The 21,897-nt window shown below is 36.5% G+C and overlaps 3 protein-coding genes across 3 annotated transcripts; 2 read left to right on the top strand and 1 right to left on the bottom strand.

The window, feature by feature from the left end:
• Positions 1-1,177: 1,177 nt before the first annotated feature.
• On the top strand, positions 1,178-5,433 carry CBG14707 (the record flags this gene model as incomplete). The annotated part of the gene is made up of 11 exons (XM_002644669.1): positions 1,178-1,252; positions 1,440-1,694; positions 2,587-2,711; positions 2,819-3,042; positions 3,178-3,333; positions 3,381-3,495; positions 3,544-3,928; positions 3,975-4,103; positions 4,150-4,303; positions 5,104-5,150; positions 5,323-5,433. 11 exons carry the CDS (start codon positions 1,178-1,180, stop codon positions 5,431-5,433), a joined length of 1,776 nt encoding a protein of 591 aa, XP_002644715.1.
• A 571-nt stretch (positions 5,434-6,004) lies between these two features.
• Cbr-octr-1 lies at positions 6,005-7,956 on the bottom strand (the record flags this gene model as incomplete). The annotated part of the gene is made up of 9 exons (XM_002644670.1): positions 6,005-6,126; positions 6,177-6,252; positions 6,304-6,477; positions 6,533-6,681; positions 6,725-6,895; positions 6,957-7,055; positions 7,187-7,345; positions 7,393-7,564; positions 7,858-7,956. The coding sequence occupies 9 exons, from the start codon at positions 7,954-7,956 to the stop codon at positions 6,005-6,007; spliced, it is 1,221 nt and encodes a 406-aa protein (XP_002644716.1).
• Positions 7,957-8,678: 722 nt separating this feature from the next.
• On the top strand, positions 8,679-8,790 carry CBG27747 (the record flags this gene model as incomplete). Its single annotated transcript, XM_045239749.1, has 2 exons — positions 8,679-8,715; positions 8,786-8,790. 2 exons carry the CDS (start codon positions 8,679-8,681, stop codon positions 8,788-8,790), a joined length of 42 nt encoding a protein of 13 aa, XP_045099586.1.
• Positions 8,791-21,897: the final 13,107 nt, after the last annotated feature.

Genomic DNA, 21,897 nt, shown 5'->3' on the forward strand with positions numbered 1-21,897 from the left:
CTATATCCTCTCTCCCGTCCGCCGGTCATTATCACTGACTGTTTATCGATTTCCACCTCCTAATTCCCCCTCCTCACTCTAACATTATCTTCAGTTGGTCGCCGTCTCTCTGTGGGGTCCCCTCATGCGCATAGTAAGTGTTGTGATAAATGCGTATGTCGGCGTTTTTGTATGTGTGGTGCCGGTTTTTCCGATCCTTCCTCTCTTTTTCAATCATCTCTGTCTCTTTTTCTCTCCTATCTGCGCAATAACGTGTTCAACCGTTTTTTTTCTCGCCTTGATTTACAACCATTTTTCTCAAACTTTTATTGCCCTCTGCTATCAATGGGTGTCCATTAATTTCGGATGTTCGCTTTTTGCAGATGATACCATGAAGGAAAGAGTCGAACTGAACAACAATGGAAGATCTATCGAATCACATTGCAAGGTGTTCCAAAACAATAAGGTAATCTTGGGGTCTAAAATTCTTTGTCAAGAGGTTTAGTGAAATTCCCAGAGAAGTGAGTCATTTATCAACTGACCACCACCATAAATCTTTTTAATGTCTGTTAAATGTCTCTCAGCGGACGTAGTCCCATTCCTTCAATTTCCAAATTCTCTTACCAGATCTCTTTTTCTGGATTGGTGTAACTAAGAACGTAGAAGATGATATGGGAACGGCTGAATGCATGAAAATGATAAATTGCTTTTCCCCTCTCTCTCCACGAATGGAAATAATGGCGAACCTCCATTAATCACTCTATTTCTTCTGTGTTCTGATACCTTATACAAAACAAAGAATGGAGATTATAAATGATACTGTGTCCTCTCTTCCTTTCCCTCTAATTTACAATTATAATTTGATCAATCTATCCGATTTGATCAGTTGTCATGCAAGCAGAATTAACAAACAGAACCCAGATATTTACTAGTTGTTTTGTTTTTCAGTGGGAGCCTCGATATATTGTCTGCAAATTGCAGTCGGATTTAGAAGATTCCTTGTTGACAGTCTACAAAAGTCGTAAAGATCGGCAGAAGAACAAAGCGAAACAGTCCATTCTCCTTCAAAACTACATCGGGTTTGAGAAAAGTGAACTTTAAAAGCGCCGTTAAACCCCACTCATACACGCGCATCTTTTTACAGGTTTCCCGTTGAAGAATAAGAATCAGACAATCACAGTTATCACGAAAGAGTATAATGTGGTTCTTGCATTCCATCTTCCTGAAACCCTTCTACAATGGGAAACTTGGTTCAAAAACGTTGGTGGCCAGAGTGAGTATGATTGATGTTGATCATCACCTGTAAATGACTTCTTAACAGGCACGACACATTACATGCAGTTACTGAAATTCCCCAATCAAGAACTAGATCCGTCGTTTGTCAACAAAGAAGTCAGATGTCACATTCACGTGAGACCACCGGAAATTGAGATTGAAAAAATAAAAAAAAAATTTTTCAGGACTCGCGGCTAGCTGTAGTTTATGGATATCCGGCAGAAACTTTGTTATATTGTGAAGTAACATCTGTAGACATTTCCTGTGATCATATGAACCATCGTGTAACAGTAACACCATACGATGGAAGTAGCGAGTTTGTATTCTGTTGTCCTTCAATAGAGACATTCTCAAAGTTCTTGAAAAAAGCAAATGAGGATGAGGGATCATTAAATTTGTATTTAAACAAGAAAAGTGCTGAAGGAGTTTGGTTACAAAATGTGAGTATTTTGTCTAAATAGAAGAAACTTGGCTATAACATCAACAAAAAAATTATCCAGACAAATATTTCGGACCATTTGAAGCGTACAGTGGAGTTTAAAGTTCGAATTGAAAAAAGTTTTGCACTCGGTTTGTTCCCCAATGACCTCAATTGTTTTTTTCCGAATTTCCGTAAAACTTTTATTAGAAAATTAATTTTGAAAGGAAAGTCCCCCTAATAAAATTGCCCTCCTAGAGGGGCTTAGAAAAATAGAATGGCCCCCACCAAAATGCGTCGTTTGAAATTGAAAATTGCTGATCTTTTTCATTGAAACCATTTCAGGAATTCCGAATTTCTCAGTGTTTTTGTTGAAACACTATTTTTTTAATTTGCTCAATTTAGGTGGAATTGATCATTCTTCAAGAATTTTGAAAGGAATTTCACCAAGTTGTTCTATGAAATATTTTGAAAAAAATAACCAAAAAAACTTGAAGGACGCCTCTAATTGAAGCAATCCTGTAATAAAAATGAGCCCTCAAAAGTTCACCTAGAACAATAGAAAGGTAGGCCCTTCTAATACAGGTTTTACTGTATTTGCCAAGTAATAAGCCATGTGAAAGTTCTGATTTTTGCACAAGATTTGGAAGTCATCGTTGGAAAACACATTTTTAAAACCTGGGAAGGTCTTTTGTGAGAAGATGGAACAAATTACAAGGATTCAAAGTTTTGATTACTACCGTATTCCCTCGAAAATTTTGATGATTCTTCAGATTAGGAACTATTTGAAAGTTTTCTCCATCTTACATCCCCCATTCGCCGAATTATAGATATATTCACCCCTGTTAGTTTGCATTTTCCATTCATCACTTCGAGCAGACTGTCAGAATCATTTTTTTTTCCGCATTGTTTAGATTGGAAGCCGTACACGAAAGCATCAAGATTCCATCTCGGGACTGTCCGGCACTTTCAGCGGATGGTTTAATCTTATGAGTCCAGCGACGCCATCAATCAACCAAAGCGAGATTTTCTCTTCACGGTGAGAAAATATTATCCATATATATGTTTGATATCGTTTTCTCCATTTTTTCCGTTGTTCCCCATATCTCTCCTAATCACACACAAATATCATTTTCCTTTTGTCAGCGCCGCTATCAACACTGTCGGCCTCGGAAAGCCCAAAGAGAAGACGCCGGTGGGAAGTTTGAAATTCCTTAACGGATTACTTCCCGAAGTGACATCACTCACACCTCCACCGCTTCCACCACCGCCAACTAGGAAGTTTCCAAGAACGGCAGAGTTTCCATCTATAGAAAAGAAAACTACCGAATCCGAAGTGCTCTCAGCTTCAGACAATGCTCCTTATCTAGGTTGGATAGTTTTTTTTTCCAATTGAAAAACTAACAAAAAATGAATAGTTCACGCTGATCATTCATTTCATTATTTTTTCCAAAGAACATGTTATCACAGATAATAAATATTTATGATCACTTATTGAATTACAGGTCCAGATGCCAAACAACGAAGTACAAGTTTACCAGACTATGTCAATGTGTCTCTCGTGATAAATTCATCACCACCACTTCCGCCACTACCGTCGATTCAACACACACCGGAGCTACCGCCAAAGGAAGAACCTACGCCAGTTATCGAATCTCAAAGTAATATTTGTTTTTTTTTGTGACTTATCAACTCTCTTGTTTTCCAGGTCATCATGAAGTCGTACATCGAAAGGCTTCAACAATGACCACACCTCCTCGCGAAACCCCGAGATTTTCGAACTGTGGAGAACACAAAGATTTCTTACCGAGTCGACCTCCCTCGTAAAATTTCAGAAAACAAGAAAATATAAAAGTAAATAATTTTTTTAGAAAAGGAAGGTCAATGATGGACTTCACCACTCTTCCATATGAAGAATCAGGATCTCGTTTTGAAAGTTGGCGGAAAGCCAAAAAATTCATATCCTCATTTAGTCAAAAGTCACACCAAGATCTCCTCTACAGAAGCGTTCCAAAAATTGGTCAACGAAAAGCGTCAAGTACAAGCGCATTAATGTATCAACCAGTTGAGATGAGAAACAATTCGTTTTTCCGAAAAAGTTTGAATCCATTCAACCAGTCACAAACGTTAAAATCAAAAACTAGTTTGGCTTCGAGTTCATCGAGTAGTGGTGAAATTGATGCATCGGCTCCTCCAGCGCTGAATCTCGCAATAACTAGTCCACCACCTTCATTGACACCAAGAAAGGATAATAAGGTATTTGTACAGAGTATTGATTAGTTAGCAAGTTATTGCTTTACAGCTAGATGAACCTGAAAATATACCCGCGGGTTTAGTTCGTCTCCGTGAAGAGGGTTCGTTGAAAATGAGAGGGGGTGTGAATATTGCTCTGGCACGACGTTTAGCTGCTGGTATCAACGGATCGTTTTCGGTAAAAATTTCATATCGAACAATTTTATAAGAAATAATCTGTACAGAAATATGACGGTGACCGCGGCCTAACCCATTTCTACCCCCAAACGCCTGAAGAAAAAGAACGGAAAATTGAAGAGTTTCTCGAAGAAAAGAGACGAACTGCACAACAAAAACGATTGGAATCTCTCGAAAACCCGCCAGATTATTCAGATGATCGTGAGTTTGGCATTGCTAGGATTGATTGATATTTTAATATTTCAGCTTTGGCGGGAGTGGTATCTAAAGAAAGAGAGAGGATGCGGTTGATGGAAAGAAGGGCATCTTCGGTATCATTCAATAAATCTAATACATTGCAAGTGACAAGCCTGAATGATGTTCAGAAGAAAGCCTTGGCGTCTGTTACCATTATCAGAAGACATCGATCAAATTCTGAAAGGTTGTTGTTCATTTTTCTCACTTAAGATTTGCGTAATCTTAAAATATCAAAATATTCATATTTCCAGAATCTTCAAATTTTAAACTTTGATTATTCCAGCTCTGGATCTTCCTCCTCCTCTCAATCGATTTCTTCTGGTGCCCGATCAAAAATCTCTATCAAAAAACGAAGCAACTCCCCACCCCAAATTCAAGCGCCTACGATCATTCAGCGACCTCCCAGCTTGCGAACACTGACCGTTTGTTTTTCTATATTCTTTAGGAACGAGAACATAATTATATCAGTCTATTGAAAAGAAGCTTTTTCTAGAAGAAAGAAGGAAATTCGTTCCGGTCTCTGGACCTTCTGGTTTCATTTTCATTAGCATTAAAACGACATAGTGACTCAGAAAAGGAAGAGAACCTTATTGCAGCTCCAAAAACAATCGTCGTCGTCAATTGATTCACTCAATTCAACACAAACAACACGAACCACGTCATCTGTCAGATTGCCGACTCGTATTCTTGTAAATCAATCGTCCAGTGAAGAGTCGCGATGTAGATAAACGAGCCCCTTTTGTATTAAACCTAAAAAATTTCAGGTAGTGAAGAAAGTTCCGGAAAATCTCCACACTATTTCGAGAGCAACGTGAGTTTTCTGGCCCTCGTCATTCTTTGCTCTCATACTTCCTTAATTCATCCTTCTTGGGGCACACAGCTCATCTAAGTTTATCCTCCGAGTTTCCCAGCACTTCCTCATCACTTTTTCTTCGAATCATTTGAAAAAGGAAGAAGGACAGGCACAAAGCTTTCATATTTAGATTGGTCCCAAAACGGCGGCGACGGCGACAACCCCACCACCATTGGAAGCCGTACCGCACCAGAGTCTAGCCAGACAGGAGGAATCGCGACGAATGTCCGAGGTTGTTTGAGCATATTGGGGTAAACAACAATTATTTTGTGGTCATCCAGGGTCAAGGAAGTAATTCCTCAGAGGCGATGGGCCAAGTGCGGAAAGGATATTTTCGGAAAAATAATAAGACGCGGAGGAGTAATCGACATCTGGACGAGACGTCGTCCGCATCGCCGTAGTAGTTGTTGTGATACTTAAAATTGAAGAAAAAACATAAGAATTCTTGACTATCCTCGACTTGATGGCCGAACTCATCATAACCTCAGTGTTTGCATTACTGTCATAACTTATATACTTTGTTGATTTTTTCTTTTTCTTTTGATACGGGTACCTGTTTTTCTCTTATTGACACTGTAATTGATCTGCTTGATTTTGAACCGATAACCGATTCAATTTTTTTCTAAATATAATAAACACAAAAATGTTCCTCCAAAACGAACAGATATTCAAAAAAAATTTTATTGATTGATTATGTTTCAAGCAAAGAGAGGGTTTTCAACAGGGAAAATTTTAAAGTTTAGGACGACCCGATAATGGCAAAACGGCAAAAATACTTTAGTAATAAAAGCTATAAATATGAGGCAGTTCGATTACTTGTAGAATTCCATCAGCGGATGAATAAATCGCTCAAATTTGTGCAATTGTTTGCAGAGACCTCGTTTGAATTCCCGATTGAATACTGTATAAATGACTGGGTTGATTCCAGAGTTGCCTGAAAAACAAAAAATTGTTACTTGGAAAATTTTACTAATAATAACGTACAATAGCCTAACCAGAAGAAGAATTTGAACACAAGTGGAGGAGCCTCATGCCCAAAAGCACCAATTACGTAGATCATCTGAAAATTGGTAAATTGACAATTGTATCTTTTTCAAGAAAGTAAACTTACAAAAAATGGGAGCCAACTTAAAATAAAAGCGGATAGAATGATTCCGAGCAGCAATGTTGCCTGACGTTCCTTGGCTTTCAGCTTTCGTTTTCTCTTCTCGCAGAACTTTTTTTCTTCCAGCTTCCGCGCCAGATCAGATGATGGAGGACTGTTGTGGTTGGTGTCTAGGGCAATCTAAAAATTTTTAAAATTAGAATTCATAAAATACGTTTTGTTAACTTACACTAACCTTGACCCCTTGCCTTGGAAGTTCTTCAGAAATTTTACGAAGTTGCCAGCACACTTTGTTAATCATGTCCCGATTGGATGCGGGTTTCTCTTTCTCATCATCAGCTGGGTCGGAGTTCTCTTCGAGTTCATATTCCATGTTATGTCTCTCTGAAAATCAATTATCAGTATTGCGCCAAAGTCTCCTAATTACCATTGGTGCTACTTCTTATAGTCAACATGTTCAATGTGTGATCCCGCCGTTCAGTCTCCTTCAGTCTCTGCCTGCTATGACGAATGGTGATACTGTAGATTTTCGCATAAACGATGATGAGGATGACAACTGGAATGTAGAAGGACCCTAGGGACGAGTAGAGCACATATCCTGCAAAAAGTTCCGGTGTCAATTCTTTGGCCTTTTTTGTTGCAAAAAGAAAGATGCATACCGAGATCGGTGCTGACGGAGCATTCTCCCTCTGCCCTTTCCGGCCGCCATCCGAAAATTGGTGGGAGACAAATGAGAAGGGACACAATCCACGATACTCCTGAAAATAGTTCTTTAGAATTTTCTAAAATCGAATCTCTAATGAATTCTATGAAACTGAGTGAGAAAATAAATATATACTAAAAAGAAAATGCCAAGAATCTGGCGTCTAATAATAGTGCGTATACTCACCAATATAAATGAACATTCTGAGTGGAGTCCTCGTGGTCGGATACGTAAGTGGAGATGTGACCGAGAAGTAGCGATCCAAAGAAATTGCACAAATGTGCAGAATAGATGCTGTTACAAAAAGAACGTCCAGTGCCAGCCACATTTCGCAAAGCACGGTCCCTGAAATTGCTTCTCATGGCTTAGAAGTCTTTTTTGTTTATAGTTACCCATTGTCCATTCACCCACGATTTCGTAAGTAAGGGTAAGTGGCATGACCAATAAACCGACAAGCATATCCGCGACTGCCAGACTCACGATTAGCCAGTTCTGTCTCTGCATTCGCAACTTCCGATCCCGGTACACGGTGACGACAACAAGCAAGTTGCCGAATATGATAATCTGCAAAGATCAGGATTAGGGTGTAACAGCGTTAATATGAGCAATAAAGCTTTTTTAATTTTTTTCCCAGGTCACCGAACACCTAAATAAACAACTGTACTTCCTGCTTCGAGTGTACGTTTTTGTGCTCTTTTTCTTCTATTCATATAATAAGCTTGGAGATGCCACAACGGAAAATAAAGAATTTTGAGTTGTATTCTAAACAATTAAAATAAGAAAAAAAAAGCTCCACATACCCGCATGACTCAGATTTTTATAATTGGTATCCTAAGAATCATAAAACTCTCACTCACCAACATGACTGTGAGCATTGACGATATCGTGAGCACCGCTTCGCCTAGATTCAGGCAAGCGACTTTGGTGTCGCTTTCACTGCAGTTCAGATTCCACATGGTTTCTTACTAGTTCATGGATGTTTCTGGTAAATTGAGGAATTGTGGAACAGGAACAAAAAAAAGAAAATGGAGGAAACGGGAAAAATGTGAAAATGAGCTGTAGGTGGAAGATGAAGGATGAGTTGAGGGAATAACAAGCAAAATCTGGTCTTCTGGGATTACAATTGAAAGATTGGTCCAAAGTTAGAAGGAAGGAAAAAACAAATATGGAAAATCTTAAGAAATGGATGTGTATTAACCACCGGCTAAGAAAATCTAGAAAGACACTGAAACCATAAAGTGATATTTGCTTTCGTTTTTAGGGGGAGTGGGAGGCTCCCGTTTCATTCCCACGTCTGGAATGTCATTCATTGGAAGGTTCTTTTTTTCTATTTTCTGAATGCGACGGTTTTTCACTTATTGCCACCGCCCGGTTTTCTGAGAACTAGAAGGAGAAAATAAAAAATACCTCGTGTGCAATTGGGTAGGGACGAACGGAACTGAAACCCTGTGACACTGATGATTCTACTTTTCGATAACGGAAAACCGACCGGAAATTAGCCGCGGGGGGGGGGGGGTTGGGGCCCAGAATAAAAAATATTGTTGCCTATGGAGTGAACAAAGAAACGAAAGAAATTTAGACGTGTAAAAAAGTAGGAAGATTGAAAAAAGAAGATTCGTAAGGGGAGGGAAAAAATGAACGTGTCTCAGACCACGTCAGAAGCTTATCCAGAGATTACATGTGCCGAAGACGGGGACCTCTCAACCATTTTTTGTGTGAGGCTTTTTGCTTAAAAAATCTGACGAAGACTACGAGTTATGAACTCTTGCGTGAATAGTTTATCAGTTTGATATCTGACTCCGTCGTGTTTAGCTGAATTTTTCATAACCCTCCATTCACTTCCACAAAAAACAGATTTGTAGAGTGAAAGAGAGACCAACGAAACTATTCAGAAAGAGATATCCAAAAAACGATTTTCAATGGATACATAACATTTTACACAACGTAACGTTTCATGGTGGTCATAATAACAGTAGCAAAGTTTGAAAACTGAATATTGTTTGGATTTTGCACGGACTCAGAGGTTTACTCGAACGAATAATCTTCAAAGATCATCAGCAAACCCGTCTCATCTCCGGATGGGGTTTTTGAACTGTGAGAGTGGGGCGACCGGAGCAAGGGCATGCAAATATCCGGTCGGTGAAAAACTTGTGTTTAAATTAAATGAATTCGTTTCTGATTCGTGAGCATTGGATCTTATCTGTCTCACTTTTTTGCCTAAATAATTCTGAGCGATGAACATGTTTTTCGAAGTGAACGCCCATCTCAGGCTTCTCATGGAAAATTAAACTTTCAAATTATTGTTCCTCTTCTTTCTGATAAAAAACAACTAAAAACAAAATTTCGCACTTTTTGAAAGTTTAAAATTAGATCATGTTTTATTACTGTAGTCCTGTTCTAAAATTTGATTGCTGTCGGGTGTTCTGCACAACAAATTAAAATTGGACGATGTCTGGATCAGAAAGTGAACCTAATTCCTGGAATAACCAAAAAATTATGTCACACAAAAGGGCGCATCACATTTCGAGGAACTAAAAATAATAGGCTCAAAATTTGAATGCGAATTCTCGACGCAAGTGCCAAAACAACAGGAAAAAAAAGAAAAAGCACACACAGAATCAGAATTAATTAGGGGATTAATCGAGGCAATGTTTCTTTCTACGACGTGTTTTTTTTTGTTCATGGACTTGTTCAGAATGTCTAGCCTATGAATGAGAAGATATGAAAACAAATATTCAACATGTTTGCAGAATTGGTTTCAGACAAAACAGAATCTGGAAAAAGAGAAGGAATGCATCTTGGTGGTCATTAGAGTTAAGAACGCTCGAATTATCAAGAAAAGAAGAAAAACACAATGTTTTGATTTGCATGAGAGAATCAGAGTAACAATGTTCCGGAATTGGGCGGCGAGGGGGCGGACAGACTCTCCTCTTCCAACTCCAGATGCTCCAGATGCGAGAGCAGCCCTTCTCCTGGACTCCGCCCATTTTTCTCTTCATGACAAATGTTTCTTCTTGATTATTTTTCAGGATAAAACAAGAGGAATAAGACAAAAGTAAACTGATAGAAATAAGTGAATAACTAAGAGGGATTTTTGATCGAAAAGAAAAACTCTAATACACTCAAAAATGAATCATGACCTATCCAGCCGTGCATGAGCAAAGCTGATGTGATAAAGAAAGGGGAAACGCCGAGTTGGTTTTTTGTATTCAAAACGATTCTGTTTTGTGATCAACGAGACAGAAGATAAAACAATGGAACAAGCCTTTCCGATGTTCACATTCACATTCTAAGAAAATGAGTGAGACATCTTTTTGATAGATATTAGAAAAATAGGAAAGTTTGCAATAAAAAACAGTACTGAAATTTGAGCTCTCGCTTGTTGAACTACTACTCAACATTTTTCGAAAAGTGAAGTCGAATGTGTTCCTTGGAAAAAAGAACTAATTATGTTTTCTTGAAAAGAAATGGGGAAAAAAGGAACACCCTGACTGCAATTGAGACTTTCTTTCTCTCATGCCCTTCCTCAGGAAGAGTCATTTGCCACGTTAGTGACTCAGTACCACATTCAGGAAAAAAAAGTGAATGAGTAGAAAAAAAAGTCGGAGTAAAGCGGTAGAAAATAATTCTGACATTTGAGACCATACTCTATAATTTACAAAGAGCGTTTTTGTTTTTTCACACCTTTCCAAATTGACTACCTTTTTTTACCGCTTTATGTGGGCCAGCAAAAAACTTGTGATCTGCACACCCTGTGACTGATCCAGATTTTTTTTTCATGGAAAAGCTCGGTGCACCGGAAATTATACTTTTGTGGAATTAGATTTTATGGAATAGTATTAAAATTCCTGAAAAACACGTCAATGTTTTTTTAGACGTGATAAATCAAAACCGGATGTCCAACAATGATGAAAAGCAGGAAACTTTTTTCACCCCTCATTTTAGAAAAGGGAACCACTTTTCAGAGCCGATTTACAAACTTAACGCAGCGCGTATGAGCAAAAGCATACCAAAAATATCCAGTGCTAACGTTTTTCGCCCTTGGCTATTTTCTCAGATTCGAGAAAAAATTTCTCCCAGGGAAATCTTCTAGGGCAAAATGGTTAAAACGTCCTGACGACATTTTTCAGATTGGGAGAATTTTTCCAGAAGCCGTGTTTTTGGGAATATCGGCTTCAGTACCAATCTTTCTGATTACCTCTGAGCAATCGTTTAGAAAATTAGATGAGTCCATTTCCAGACACCCTTCTGATCTTATTATTCTAAAGATTCAGTCATATACCATTTCAGGAAATTGGTTGGCCCAAACCAGAACACCATACACAGAGGAAAAAATCATGAAAAAAAAACACAATGTGACTTTCAGAGAATATATGAAGCGAAACGAATTAAATCACAGTCACAGAGTAATGCGAGATAGGAAGAAAATAAAGTTCTAATGGTTAAGGAACATTGCCCTACTTGGATTAGGAATTTCGGAGAACCAGAGAACCGGATGGTCAGGGGCCTCAGACAAAAAACAAGAAAAAGTTGAATTTCTTAGTAGCGCAGCTCAATCTAAAATTGAAAATATACAGACTAAACGCAAAAAAAACTAACTTCGCAAAATATTTATAAGGTGGAAGAAGAGAAGGGCGAGGTGGGTTGTAAGTGACGATCAGTAGGAAAAGTCTGTGGCAAGAATCAAAACATGCTCAAAGATTCATTGTAATGGTGACTAACGGCGAAAGCGGAAAGTTATTTTCAGTTTGGGTGGGGGCAAGGGATAAAGTATAGATCTTACATTTGGGAAGTTTCTATTCCAGATCTATTTTAAAGACAACTGACAACTTTGATACGGATTGGATTACGGTATACTGTGCTGAAGAGCCTTTGATTTCAGTTCACGTCATTCTGAAAGATGAGGATCTTAGAAATCCACACCCTCTCTACACACATCTATATGTTATTCGAAAATACCCGTTTCTTGTTCTGCACGGTGCAAATGAAATCCATGGAAGAAAGCGGAAAACATACGTCAATTGTGTATGGAGAAAAGAAATTTCGTCTTTGAAATAGGTTTTGAAATGAACAGAATGCAGAAAATATGAATTCAAGAATGGAAAAATAAAGTTGGAAGTTATTTTCTATGAAAAATTGGGGCTTTGGAAGTTTATGTTGTCATTTGTTTTTTTTTTTTTCATTCCGTACTACACAATTATATTCGCAACATATTGTGCTTGTTGAAAAGAAGCACATAGATCGCACGATTTTCAGTTTTGCATAATCGCTGTTTTCAATTTTTCATGCTCGATGAAAAAAAAACCTTCACAGAAGCTTTCAGTAGAATTGAAAACAAACAAGACAAGAGAAGCCCAAGATGATGATTTCTAGACTCATGGTTTGCAATTCAAATTGGATTTTTGAGACGATGAGAAAACAATGAAATATGAATAATGACCATAACCAGACAGACTGTAAATTTGAGACACGTACCCTGAAAACAAAAGGAAACGTGATAGGAAACGGTGTCTAGAACAGATTGTCTGAAAGTTGAAGAACAAATGGAGGATACTACTCCAACAGAATTGCTGTCGAAGAAAAGGATGCATCCGCCATGCCGCTGATATATGTGTTTTTGCCGGTTCGAGGCTTGACTCGAAAAAAAAGTGAGCTCTTCTAAAATATACTGCCGCCCGGTGTTTATATTTTGCCAACAAAAAACTGGTGGAGAAGTTTGAACGAGGAAAAGAAGGGTTCCCGACGCATCTCATTGTCAAATGAGGGAATTTAGCGTTCGTTTTGAAAAAGTGTCTAGTCTGTAGAAGAAAACAACAGAACAAAGATAAATAATGTAATTATCTAAAAGCAAATCGGAAAGACTAAAGATAAAATTCGTCCTCGTGGTTCCATTTGACCGTTTATACAAGAATAATTAAAATCATTCAAGCTGTAAAAAGAAATCCAGAAGCGAAAAAAGACCAGAATAAGAATTAAGGAATTAAAAATGGAAATGACAATGACAATTGAGAGAGAGAGAGAGAGAGAGAGATGAAACCAGGAGATTCCAGCAGAATACCACCGCGGCAAGGACGAATAACATAAGGAGGATTCCGCGCTGGCTTGGTTTATGGTTTCCTGCTCATCCGAGCGTTTTCAATAGGCTTAGTATATATACAAATTTTCTCTTCCTCTCTTTCTCAAAAAAAGTTAGTTAGTCATTGTAAATGAGAATTGAAACAATAAGAAAAGAAAATTCATAAGGATCATTCATCAAACACGTGGAGAAAGAAAGAATGTACATATTCTTTTTGGGAAAAATCACGAAAAGCGCAACGCAAACAAGATGTGATTTAGTAGGAAGAGTTTTGGAGAATACTATACACTACGTATACAAAATTCACTTCAGTACACAAGAATGAGCAATTCTTTTTTTCACGTGGGTTGTGATGAACCCAAAACATCTAAACCAAAAAATTAGAATTCATTTTTTGAGTGTAATTTATTCTTCTAGAATATAATCAAAATAAAATCTGAAAATAAATGAATCTCGCCATCGAATGGGGTGGTCCAAATGTGTGATAAAGAAACTAAAAACAAGGAAAAGAAGAGTAATGCCGGAACTTTTTGAGATTGAGTTTGAGTACGCTTTATTTAACAGAGAAAAAGTAGCAAAAGAGATACTTTGAGGATCGAGACAGATCAGAGAATCCCATTTGTTTCTTTTTCAATCCTCCCTGTTTTCAAACTGGCACATCAAAACATTTGTCTATCAGAAGGACAGAGAAATATCAAACATTGAGTTTTGAGTTTTTGAATTTCGGAGATTTGAATTGTTAAATCTGAAAAGAATATTAAATATATTTTAAATAGACAAAAAAACAAAACAAAAAATTTCAGCTCAAAAAAAATTCTCTCTTTTCATTCTGAAAAAAAAATAGATTGTTTTTCTTACGCCCTCCCGCTCATTACTTCTTACCACCCTCTCATCGTGTGGCAGAAATTAGGTTTTTTTAAGGATTGTTGTCTTTTTTTTTCGATCCCTCATTAAGTGTGAACAAAAAAATCAGAATGAAAAATACTGAAAAACAGGATGGTCCCTGGTGAAAAATAAAAAATTATAGCCACATGACGTATAATTGGTCTGGTTAGAAAGGAAAAAAAAATCAAAACGGACTTTTTTCCTCGGATGGTGACCGAATGAAAAAAAAAGAATCACGAAGAAAAGGGTAGACAGGAAAAAAAGCAATATTTTTGTGACATTTAGAATATTGCAACACAACGCCACATGTTCGTAAAGGCTAATGAAAAAAGTCTATAAGAAGCGACGGAAAAAAGAAACAGAAGGAAAAAGTGGAGGTGTTGTTCTTTGAGATCAAGTCACCCATGATGACAGGGACCTCGGAGGCAGGCAGGAAATGGTGTTGTTAAGAAGACGTCGAAAGAAGTAGGGGGCCATCGAAGAAAATGAAAACGACGACGACAACTTTCTAATTATATTACCAATTTCGAGACGACTAGAAGAAACCTCTTCTCTATTTGCTGCTCCACGTTTTTTTTTGAAAATTTTTGGGGCTTTTTGCCTACTTGGAAAGGGAGAGAAGGATGCGAAAAGGAATAAACTTGAAAAAATGCAAGTTTTTGCAATTTTCCAATTTTAGAAGGACGCTCACAATTTTGGAAGATATATTAGATTGTGACGAAACATGTAAACTTTATAAGGAACATAAAATTGGGTTCCGAAGGCAATAGGATTTATCTCTTGAAAATATTCAGTATTTATCAAAAAATGATACGGCAAAAAAACAAATGACTGACTCACAATTCAGAGCACGAACTATTTTCATGCTTCTTGGTTTTTCTAAAAAGAAAAGGAGATTTTTTCTTTTTGGATTACGAATCCAAAATCCAAAACAGTGTTAAAATTTGGTTTGAGTTTTGGATAAGATTTGAGTCTTGAATAATAAAAAGAGGAAGGACCTGTGAATAACTCATATCTCCAAAGTTTGATCCTATAGGCCAAACATAAGTTCAGAAACATTTATTCATGCATTTATTTTGAACGATAAATGAGATATCCAGCCTCCGTTTCTCTGTTACATTAAAACCCAAAATCGTCTTCCTCATAACTTGTCATGTCAAAATTGCAGCTGGTTTTTCAATTTTCACCAGGCAATTAGCATGAGTTCTGTCTTGAGTTCTATTTGTTCCAGAAAGATCTGGGCAAATTAACCGAGTACAGTCAAAAACAATTAAGAAAAATCTGAGAATGCTAATTGTTCGACTGAAAGGGTCGTTTTCAGCTTACCTGGGTTCAAAATAAGCTTCATTCTCAAAATTCCTTTTTTCTTATGGAGCATTCAATAATTATTTTGACTTTCGAATTCTATGAATCCAGTCACATCATTGGTCGTGGGACCCTAATTGGTTTCTGGCTTTTGAATATCGGGAAATAAAAAACAAGCGTTCTGTTTATTTATTTTTCAGTCGTAAAAGTCACAACAATTCTAATTGAGTGCGTAAAAGAATAAGCTTTTGTTTTCGTGCACTCAACTGTAAATAAATGAGTTGGATTATTGTGGAAGATTAGGAAAAGAAGGAGGAGAAGAAAGAAAAAAGGGTTTTTTTCGCTGACAGAAATCAGTGTTCCTTGAAAAACAAATAAAAGCTCTAGATTACGCGGAATGGATGAACAAATGTTTATTTTTTCAAGGGGATAGATTTTCTGCATGCTAATCTAGGGAATAATGGCGAACTCACTGAAAGACAAAAATGACGTCAAAAACTTCCTAGTCTCTTTTTTGACTTGGTCACATACATTATGAATTATAAATCGAAAATTGAAAAGAATATACATGTTGTGAAAGAATCGTATAATCCAACACTGTTCCGGGTTTGACAAATCCCTTCTGTCCTCTTTTTTGACCTTTGCGTGACATCAAACAGAAAATCTAAGAAGTCAAGAATGACCTTGTTGATTCTGGGGAATGATTTCGTAAAAAAAAAGAAGCAGGAAACAACAAGAGGACAAGAAACAAGAAAAATGCATGAGCCAATTTGAACGCCATGCATACAATAATCAGGTCGCACATTTTGGACACTTGGACTTGCGGAAAATTTTCATGATTGACAATCGGAAACAACGAAAATTTTAATTTCAGATCATTAATATAAAACGATTAAGGTGTTCTCTTTATAAAAAAAAAGAAACGAGCTAACATTTAAAAAAAAAACCTAAAAATTTCTGGAAGCGATTTCAGGGATTTTGTGAACATAATCAGTATGCTATAACGGCAAAGAATCTCTCGAATTCATCTTTAACAAAAATTTTATGGACTTTCTATTTGAAGGTTTTTCATAACTCTCAAAGCGATTATTCAAATGTTTCGATACTACTTAGTATTGAGTTTTTGCTGAGTCTCCGCTTTAATCGTATATATTTCTAACCGTAGTCCTTGTGAAGGCCATTTTTTTAACTAGGGAAGGTTGTGAACTTAGGTTGGAGTTTTGGGTCGACCCTATATCATTTGAAAGCTGAGGACGCGCCCTTTCCGAATCTGTCTTTCGTTTTTGCTGCGGACCTACCAGTTTCGAGAAAAATAGGTTTTAAATTTGGGTTCCTCTGGATTTTCTACTGATATCTTCAATTGAAATGGGAATTTTGGATTGCGTGAACACTAAATACTTAAATACAATTGAAGCAATAGAATATTTCGATTGGATTGCTCAGTGGTCTAATTTTAGAACCTATTTTTCTCGAAACTGGTAGGTCCGCAGCAAAAACAAAAAACAGATTCGGAAAGGACGTGTCCTCAGCTTTCGAATGATACAGGTCTCGACCCGAAACTCCAACCTAAGTCTCGACCCGTTCTAAATTTTTCGTCCTCTAATTTATATACTTTCTGTCCAATAAACAAATTACAAATCATACTCATTATTCCTAGATGCAAAAATACTGAAAACATCGAAATCTTACTTTACACCAGAAAATACTAGATAGTACGAATGTCTCAAAACCTCTAAATTTCTGGAAACGATTTTGAGAACTTTGAAATGCTGAGAAGTATTCTCAAACGGCAAAAAATATCTCAAACTCCAGTTTACTAAAAAATTGTTTAAAATTAATTCTTTAGGAAGCTTTCTTAAGCTTTAGGAAGCTTTCTTTTTTAATTCTCTGTCGCTCAAATTCAGATAATTTCAGCCAAAATCGTAATCAGTATAAAATTGTCAAACCGGTAAAAGTTTCTCAAATTCCAAATTACTGAAAAGCTGATTGAAATTCATTCTGATGGTTTTTCGAGTCCTAAAAAATCTACTCCGGGTGTATAAAAAAGTTGTTCATTGTTAAAATAAACAAATACTGCTTAAATTTTGATGTTTTATGAAAAAATATTATTCTGTATTCCTAAATGCAAAAATACAAAAAATTGAAATCTTGCGTTAAACTGGAAAATACTAAAAAGTACGACAGTCCGAAAACCTCAAAACCCTTGGAAGCGATTTCAAGGACTTTGTGGAGGTGGAAAAATAATGAGTATGCTCCACCGGCAAAGAATTTCTCCTGGAAAACAGGAAAAACGGAGAGTTATAGTTTTTTGGTCCGTTTTGAGTATCGCCATGTCGTTTAGCCACCCACTTGAGAATCAGAGTTACTCCTCTTGCTTCGATTTCTGGGTATGACTATCAATACTTGAAGGAGGCTATACACGTCTATTTCAAATATTCCTGGGGTGTTGAAAATAGAAGCAGTCCCTCACTGCACTCTTTTCTTGCAGGTTTAATTGAGTTTCGAACGTTGAAATGGCGTGTCACTCAAACTCGACGAACTTTGGGCAGATAAATGGATAAACAAAACGGTGACAGAAAAATAAAATGAAGAGATAGAGAGGGGTGCAAGGAATGAGGCAAAAAACCGAAATTTCAGGCTCCGGATAGATGACATTTTATTTTCCTGACTAGGAGGACAGATAGACAGACGGAATGGGTGGATAGATATTTTGGAGCAAAGTGAAAAGAGGAAGGGAAGAGAAACTTGAAACTAGAAGATGGCATCATTCGCATTCGCGCAAATCTCTCGGATTCATTTTCAGCTAAGCGGATTCTCTGGGTTCCAAAGATTCAGACTGTTAGTTCAGTGAGCAAAGAATAAAAAAGCCGGGTTCAAACCTTGTGATCATTGTCTGAATACTTTCCTTGATTGAATACTTAGGTTAACAAGTCATACGTTGTCTGGAACGTTTTCAAGATGTTCAAAAAAGGAGAAAATATGACACGAGTTGGTTCCACTCGATGATGGAAAAAACATTCAATTTTTCATGTATGAGAGATCAAAAATGTATGTTTTTTATGATGGAGAGATCCATCAAAGATTATCTATATAAGAAGAATCAGAAAGTGAGTTGGAGGAATTATGGAGGATTCTCATTATTAAGAATATTATGAAAACTGGGCGGGAAAATATTGTTTTTTTGTTGAAAAAAAATTTCAAAGCAATCCTTGAAAAGTTTTTCATTGAAACACAAGATTCGGCAAAGCTTTAAATAGAGATATTGTCACAAACTTTGAAAATTAATATTGACCTTCTAGACGGAAATGAAATTTTTTAAAATTTTGAAATAGCGAAAAAGCAGGAAATTGCTGAACTTCACAGAGTTGTGATTTATGTTTTTCTTTCAAAATGTTAATCATACCTTTATGTTCTTAATCTAGAAGTCACAACAATGTTTCAGATCTATGCCCTCGCTGTTCAATTAAATTATAAAACGGAAATTGAATTTTGAGATTTAAAGTATGATTATCAACAGCGATTCAGAAGAAAACGAGGTTAGTGAAAATTTTCAAATGTCATGAGAGAAAGGGGGTTGAATTCCAGACAATTTTCAATCTGACACTTGGAATGAGTGGCAGCAGGGCTGAAAGAAAAACCCCAAGAAATACCCAGGAGTTTTGGTGTTTTTTCGGGATCTCTCTTTCAGCAGATACAATGTTTTCAGAGACCCTCTAGCTCTCCGGTTTCTCATCCTTTTGGTTTTTTTTCTCTCGAAGTATCAATCATTTTTTTGGGAAAAGAGATGAGAACCAGACAGCACCGAGTACATGACTCACTCAATTTGCACCTACCACTTGCTGTTCGGTCGTTCATATCTCTCACGGTTCCAGTTCTCAAATAACACGTGTAATATCAGTCATTCGATATGTTCAAAGCACCAAAAAATAGCGAAACAATTTTCAATATGACTGTGTTTTTTTTGTTGTTATTTTCCTCGGTTTCTTCAAACTGAATAATTTCTTGTTTTTCACGAGAAAAACTCAAAATTCGAAGAAAACTTTCGACCGACTTTAACACAAACACTAGCACTTGAAAAACCAAAAGCAAAAATATTTTAAAAAATAGATGAGTCCCATGAGGAAGTTAGAGAAATCTGGGAAAATGAAAAAAACACGTATAATTTGAAATTTCCTAACTAAGATCTGAAAAAAATGACAAATGTTGATACTGGGATAACTGGGGCTTGGAAAAACAAGTGAATAAGACAAAACAAATTTGACAAGTAATAATTTGTCTAAGAGTAATGCCAAAAAAATTATTTTTCATCGGGAAATACTAGTGGCGACTGGAACAAATAGCTGTGATTGAACAGCTCTTGAGTACAGAGAACATAATTTCTTTGTCTAAAGGGTAGATGGATATAGATTACACTTAGGAACACATAGCAGATGGTTTCAAAGAAAATTTTACCCAAGGTTTACGTATTTAACATAAGGTGGGAGTTAAGAACAGATATAAATAAAAATGAACGCTACTTTTTGATCAACATAGCGCAAAAACTGATCTTGTCAAAGTTTATGATTGTTTTGTTCTCTTCTAAGTTGAATTTGTTAACCTAGTCGGTTGAAACAAATGTTATATACATACCGCCCCCCCCCCCCCCTACACAAAAATGAAATTTGCGTTTTAAAAATTGATGGTATTTTTTGCTTTTTTTCCGAATGCTTTCCTTATTGGAGACATTAGAAAAGATTGAAGTGCACCACAATCCAAGTGAACAAACTTAAAAAATTTTACGAAATCGAGAAAGTTATTACAAAAAACTATAATGAAACTTTCCCGAAATTGAATTTAAAATGTCTTTGTACCATGTGAAATAATTCAAAAATTACATGTTTTGGAAAAGCTAGCCACTAATTTGGGATTATGTATAATTAACAGTTTATGGGTTTCGGGTTTCAAAAGTAGCGACTTGAAGAATAAAGTGGTTCCGAAAAGCATATACCGTAAAATCTGTTTTAGAAGAGCCGGCCCTTCTATTTTCATCATTTTTCCCGTAATTTTCCATCAAAAAATAAAACGAACTTTTGCTCAAAAATTATGTAAATCTGTCAATCTCACCAGAAATTGAGCAAGTTTCTCATCAAAAATGTTTCATCAATTTTATAATAAACTGTGAAATTCCCGGATATTATTTTACTGAAAACCTATGGGAATTTGGGGCCCTTCTATTTTTTGAGGGTTTTTTCGGATGGTCCTTCAACACAAGTTTTACAGTACTCTCAAAATTTCTCTCCTTCAATATGCTGTAAAATTTTTCAAATATTGCAATTAAGTACTCAACCATTCATTGAGATGACCTGGTTTTTAGCCCACTTCAGCCGTCAACTTTGAGCTTAATTATCTCAATCGCTGTGGGAGATATCAAATAATCGTCAACCGATGAGAGTATTGGTGTTAAAATCATAAGTATTTTATCAGTTGGCATATTTTTGATATCTTAAACAGGAATTTAGAGAATTGAGCTCAAAGTTTACAATTTGGATAGGTATTATATTACAGTAGTTGATTCGTTTTTAACCGACGATTAATTATTTTCCAACTGTGAAGCTAAAAAAGAACATTTGAAAACATAATTTCACGAGATTTAATTTCTTCTTTCCCAGGATTTCCGAGTTCCTGATCTCAATTATTTTTAATGATGGGAACACCATCGTGACGTGAATTTTTTTAACCCCAAAAGCGGAAGCATCGGCATCGGAATTTCGGATAAAATTGAAAGAATGATTTTTAATCAAGCTGCTCCTGCAATGAATATAATCCATTTCCTCAATAATTTACAAAAAAACCAATGCAAGATTCAAGACACAACTTTTAGCAATCTTAGAAGAACAAAAAATGAATTTTGTGGCACCAGTGAAAAAAAAGAAAACTTTCTAGTTCATCAGAAGATATTCTTCACCGGAAAGCGGATTTGTCCAAGACGTCGACGTTGTCAAAGAGCACGATCATGAACACATTTTTCTCTTTGCAAGCAAACTTTTTAGAGCAACAAAATTGAAACATTTTGGTAGTAAAACAAAAATTGAAGAAAAGAGAGGAGCGACCGATTTCAATGGAGTTATGCAAAAATTGAATATCCCATATTTGCTTCTGTTTTTTTTTCTCATCATGTGACATAGATGGATTTCAAATCGTGAGCGATGAGTTCATTATTTTCGTTGCACCAGAAAAGGACTAACTAATGAATTTTAGAAGAAAAAAAATGTGTGTAGGAGAGATAGAAATTGAGAATGCTCGACGTGTACGTGTATTTTGAATAGTGACTGCACAAAATCCAATGATTTATTGATGAATTTTGTAGTGGAATCATTGTGTGAACGGCATTTTTGTCATTTCTATCTTCTTTTTTCCTGGGTTCATTGAGTTTGAACATTCCAAAAAAGCGCACCAACCATTTCCGGATATAACATCCTTCCTGGTTCATTCTTTGCTTATAAGTTCAGTATGAAAGAAAAAGGGTTGGAACTGGGGAAATGCGTGAATAAAAATACTATGTTGGTTTTGCTGGAATTCAGTCCAACTCGTTAGTTTTAGAGAGACAATACATGTTAAAATAGAGAAGAAGAACACGAAGACCACCACTCGG

This window comes from Caenorhabditis briggsae (assembly GCF_000004555.2).
Source record: "Caenorhabditis briggsae complete genome, chrX, whole genome shotgun sequence".
In the NCBI taxonomy this organism is placed as follows: Eukaryota; Metazoa; Nematoda; class Chromadorea; order Rhabditida; family Rhabditidae; genus Caenorhabditis; species Caenorhabditis briggsae.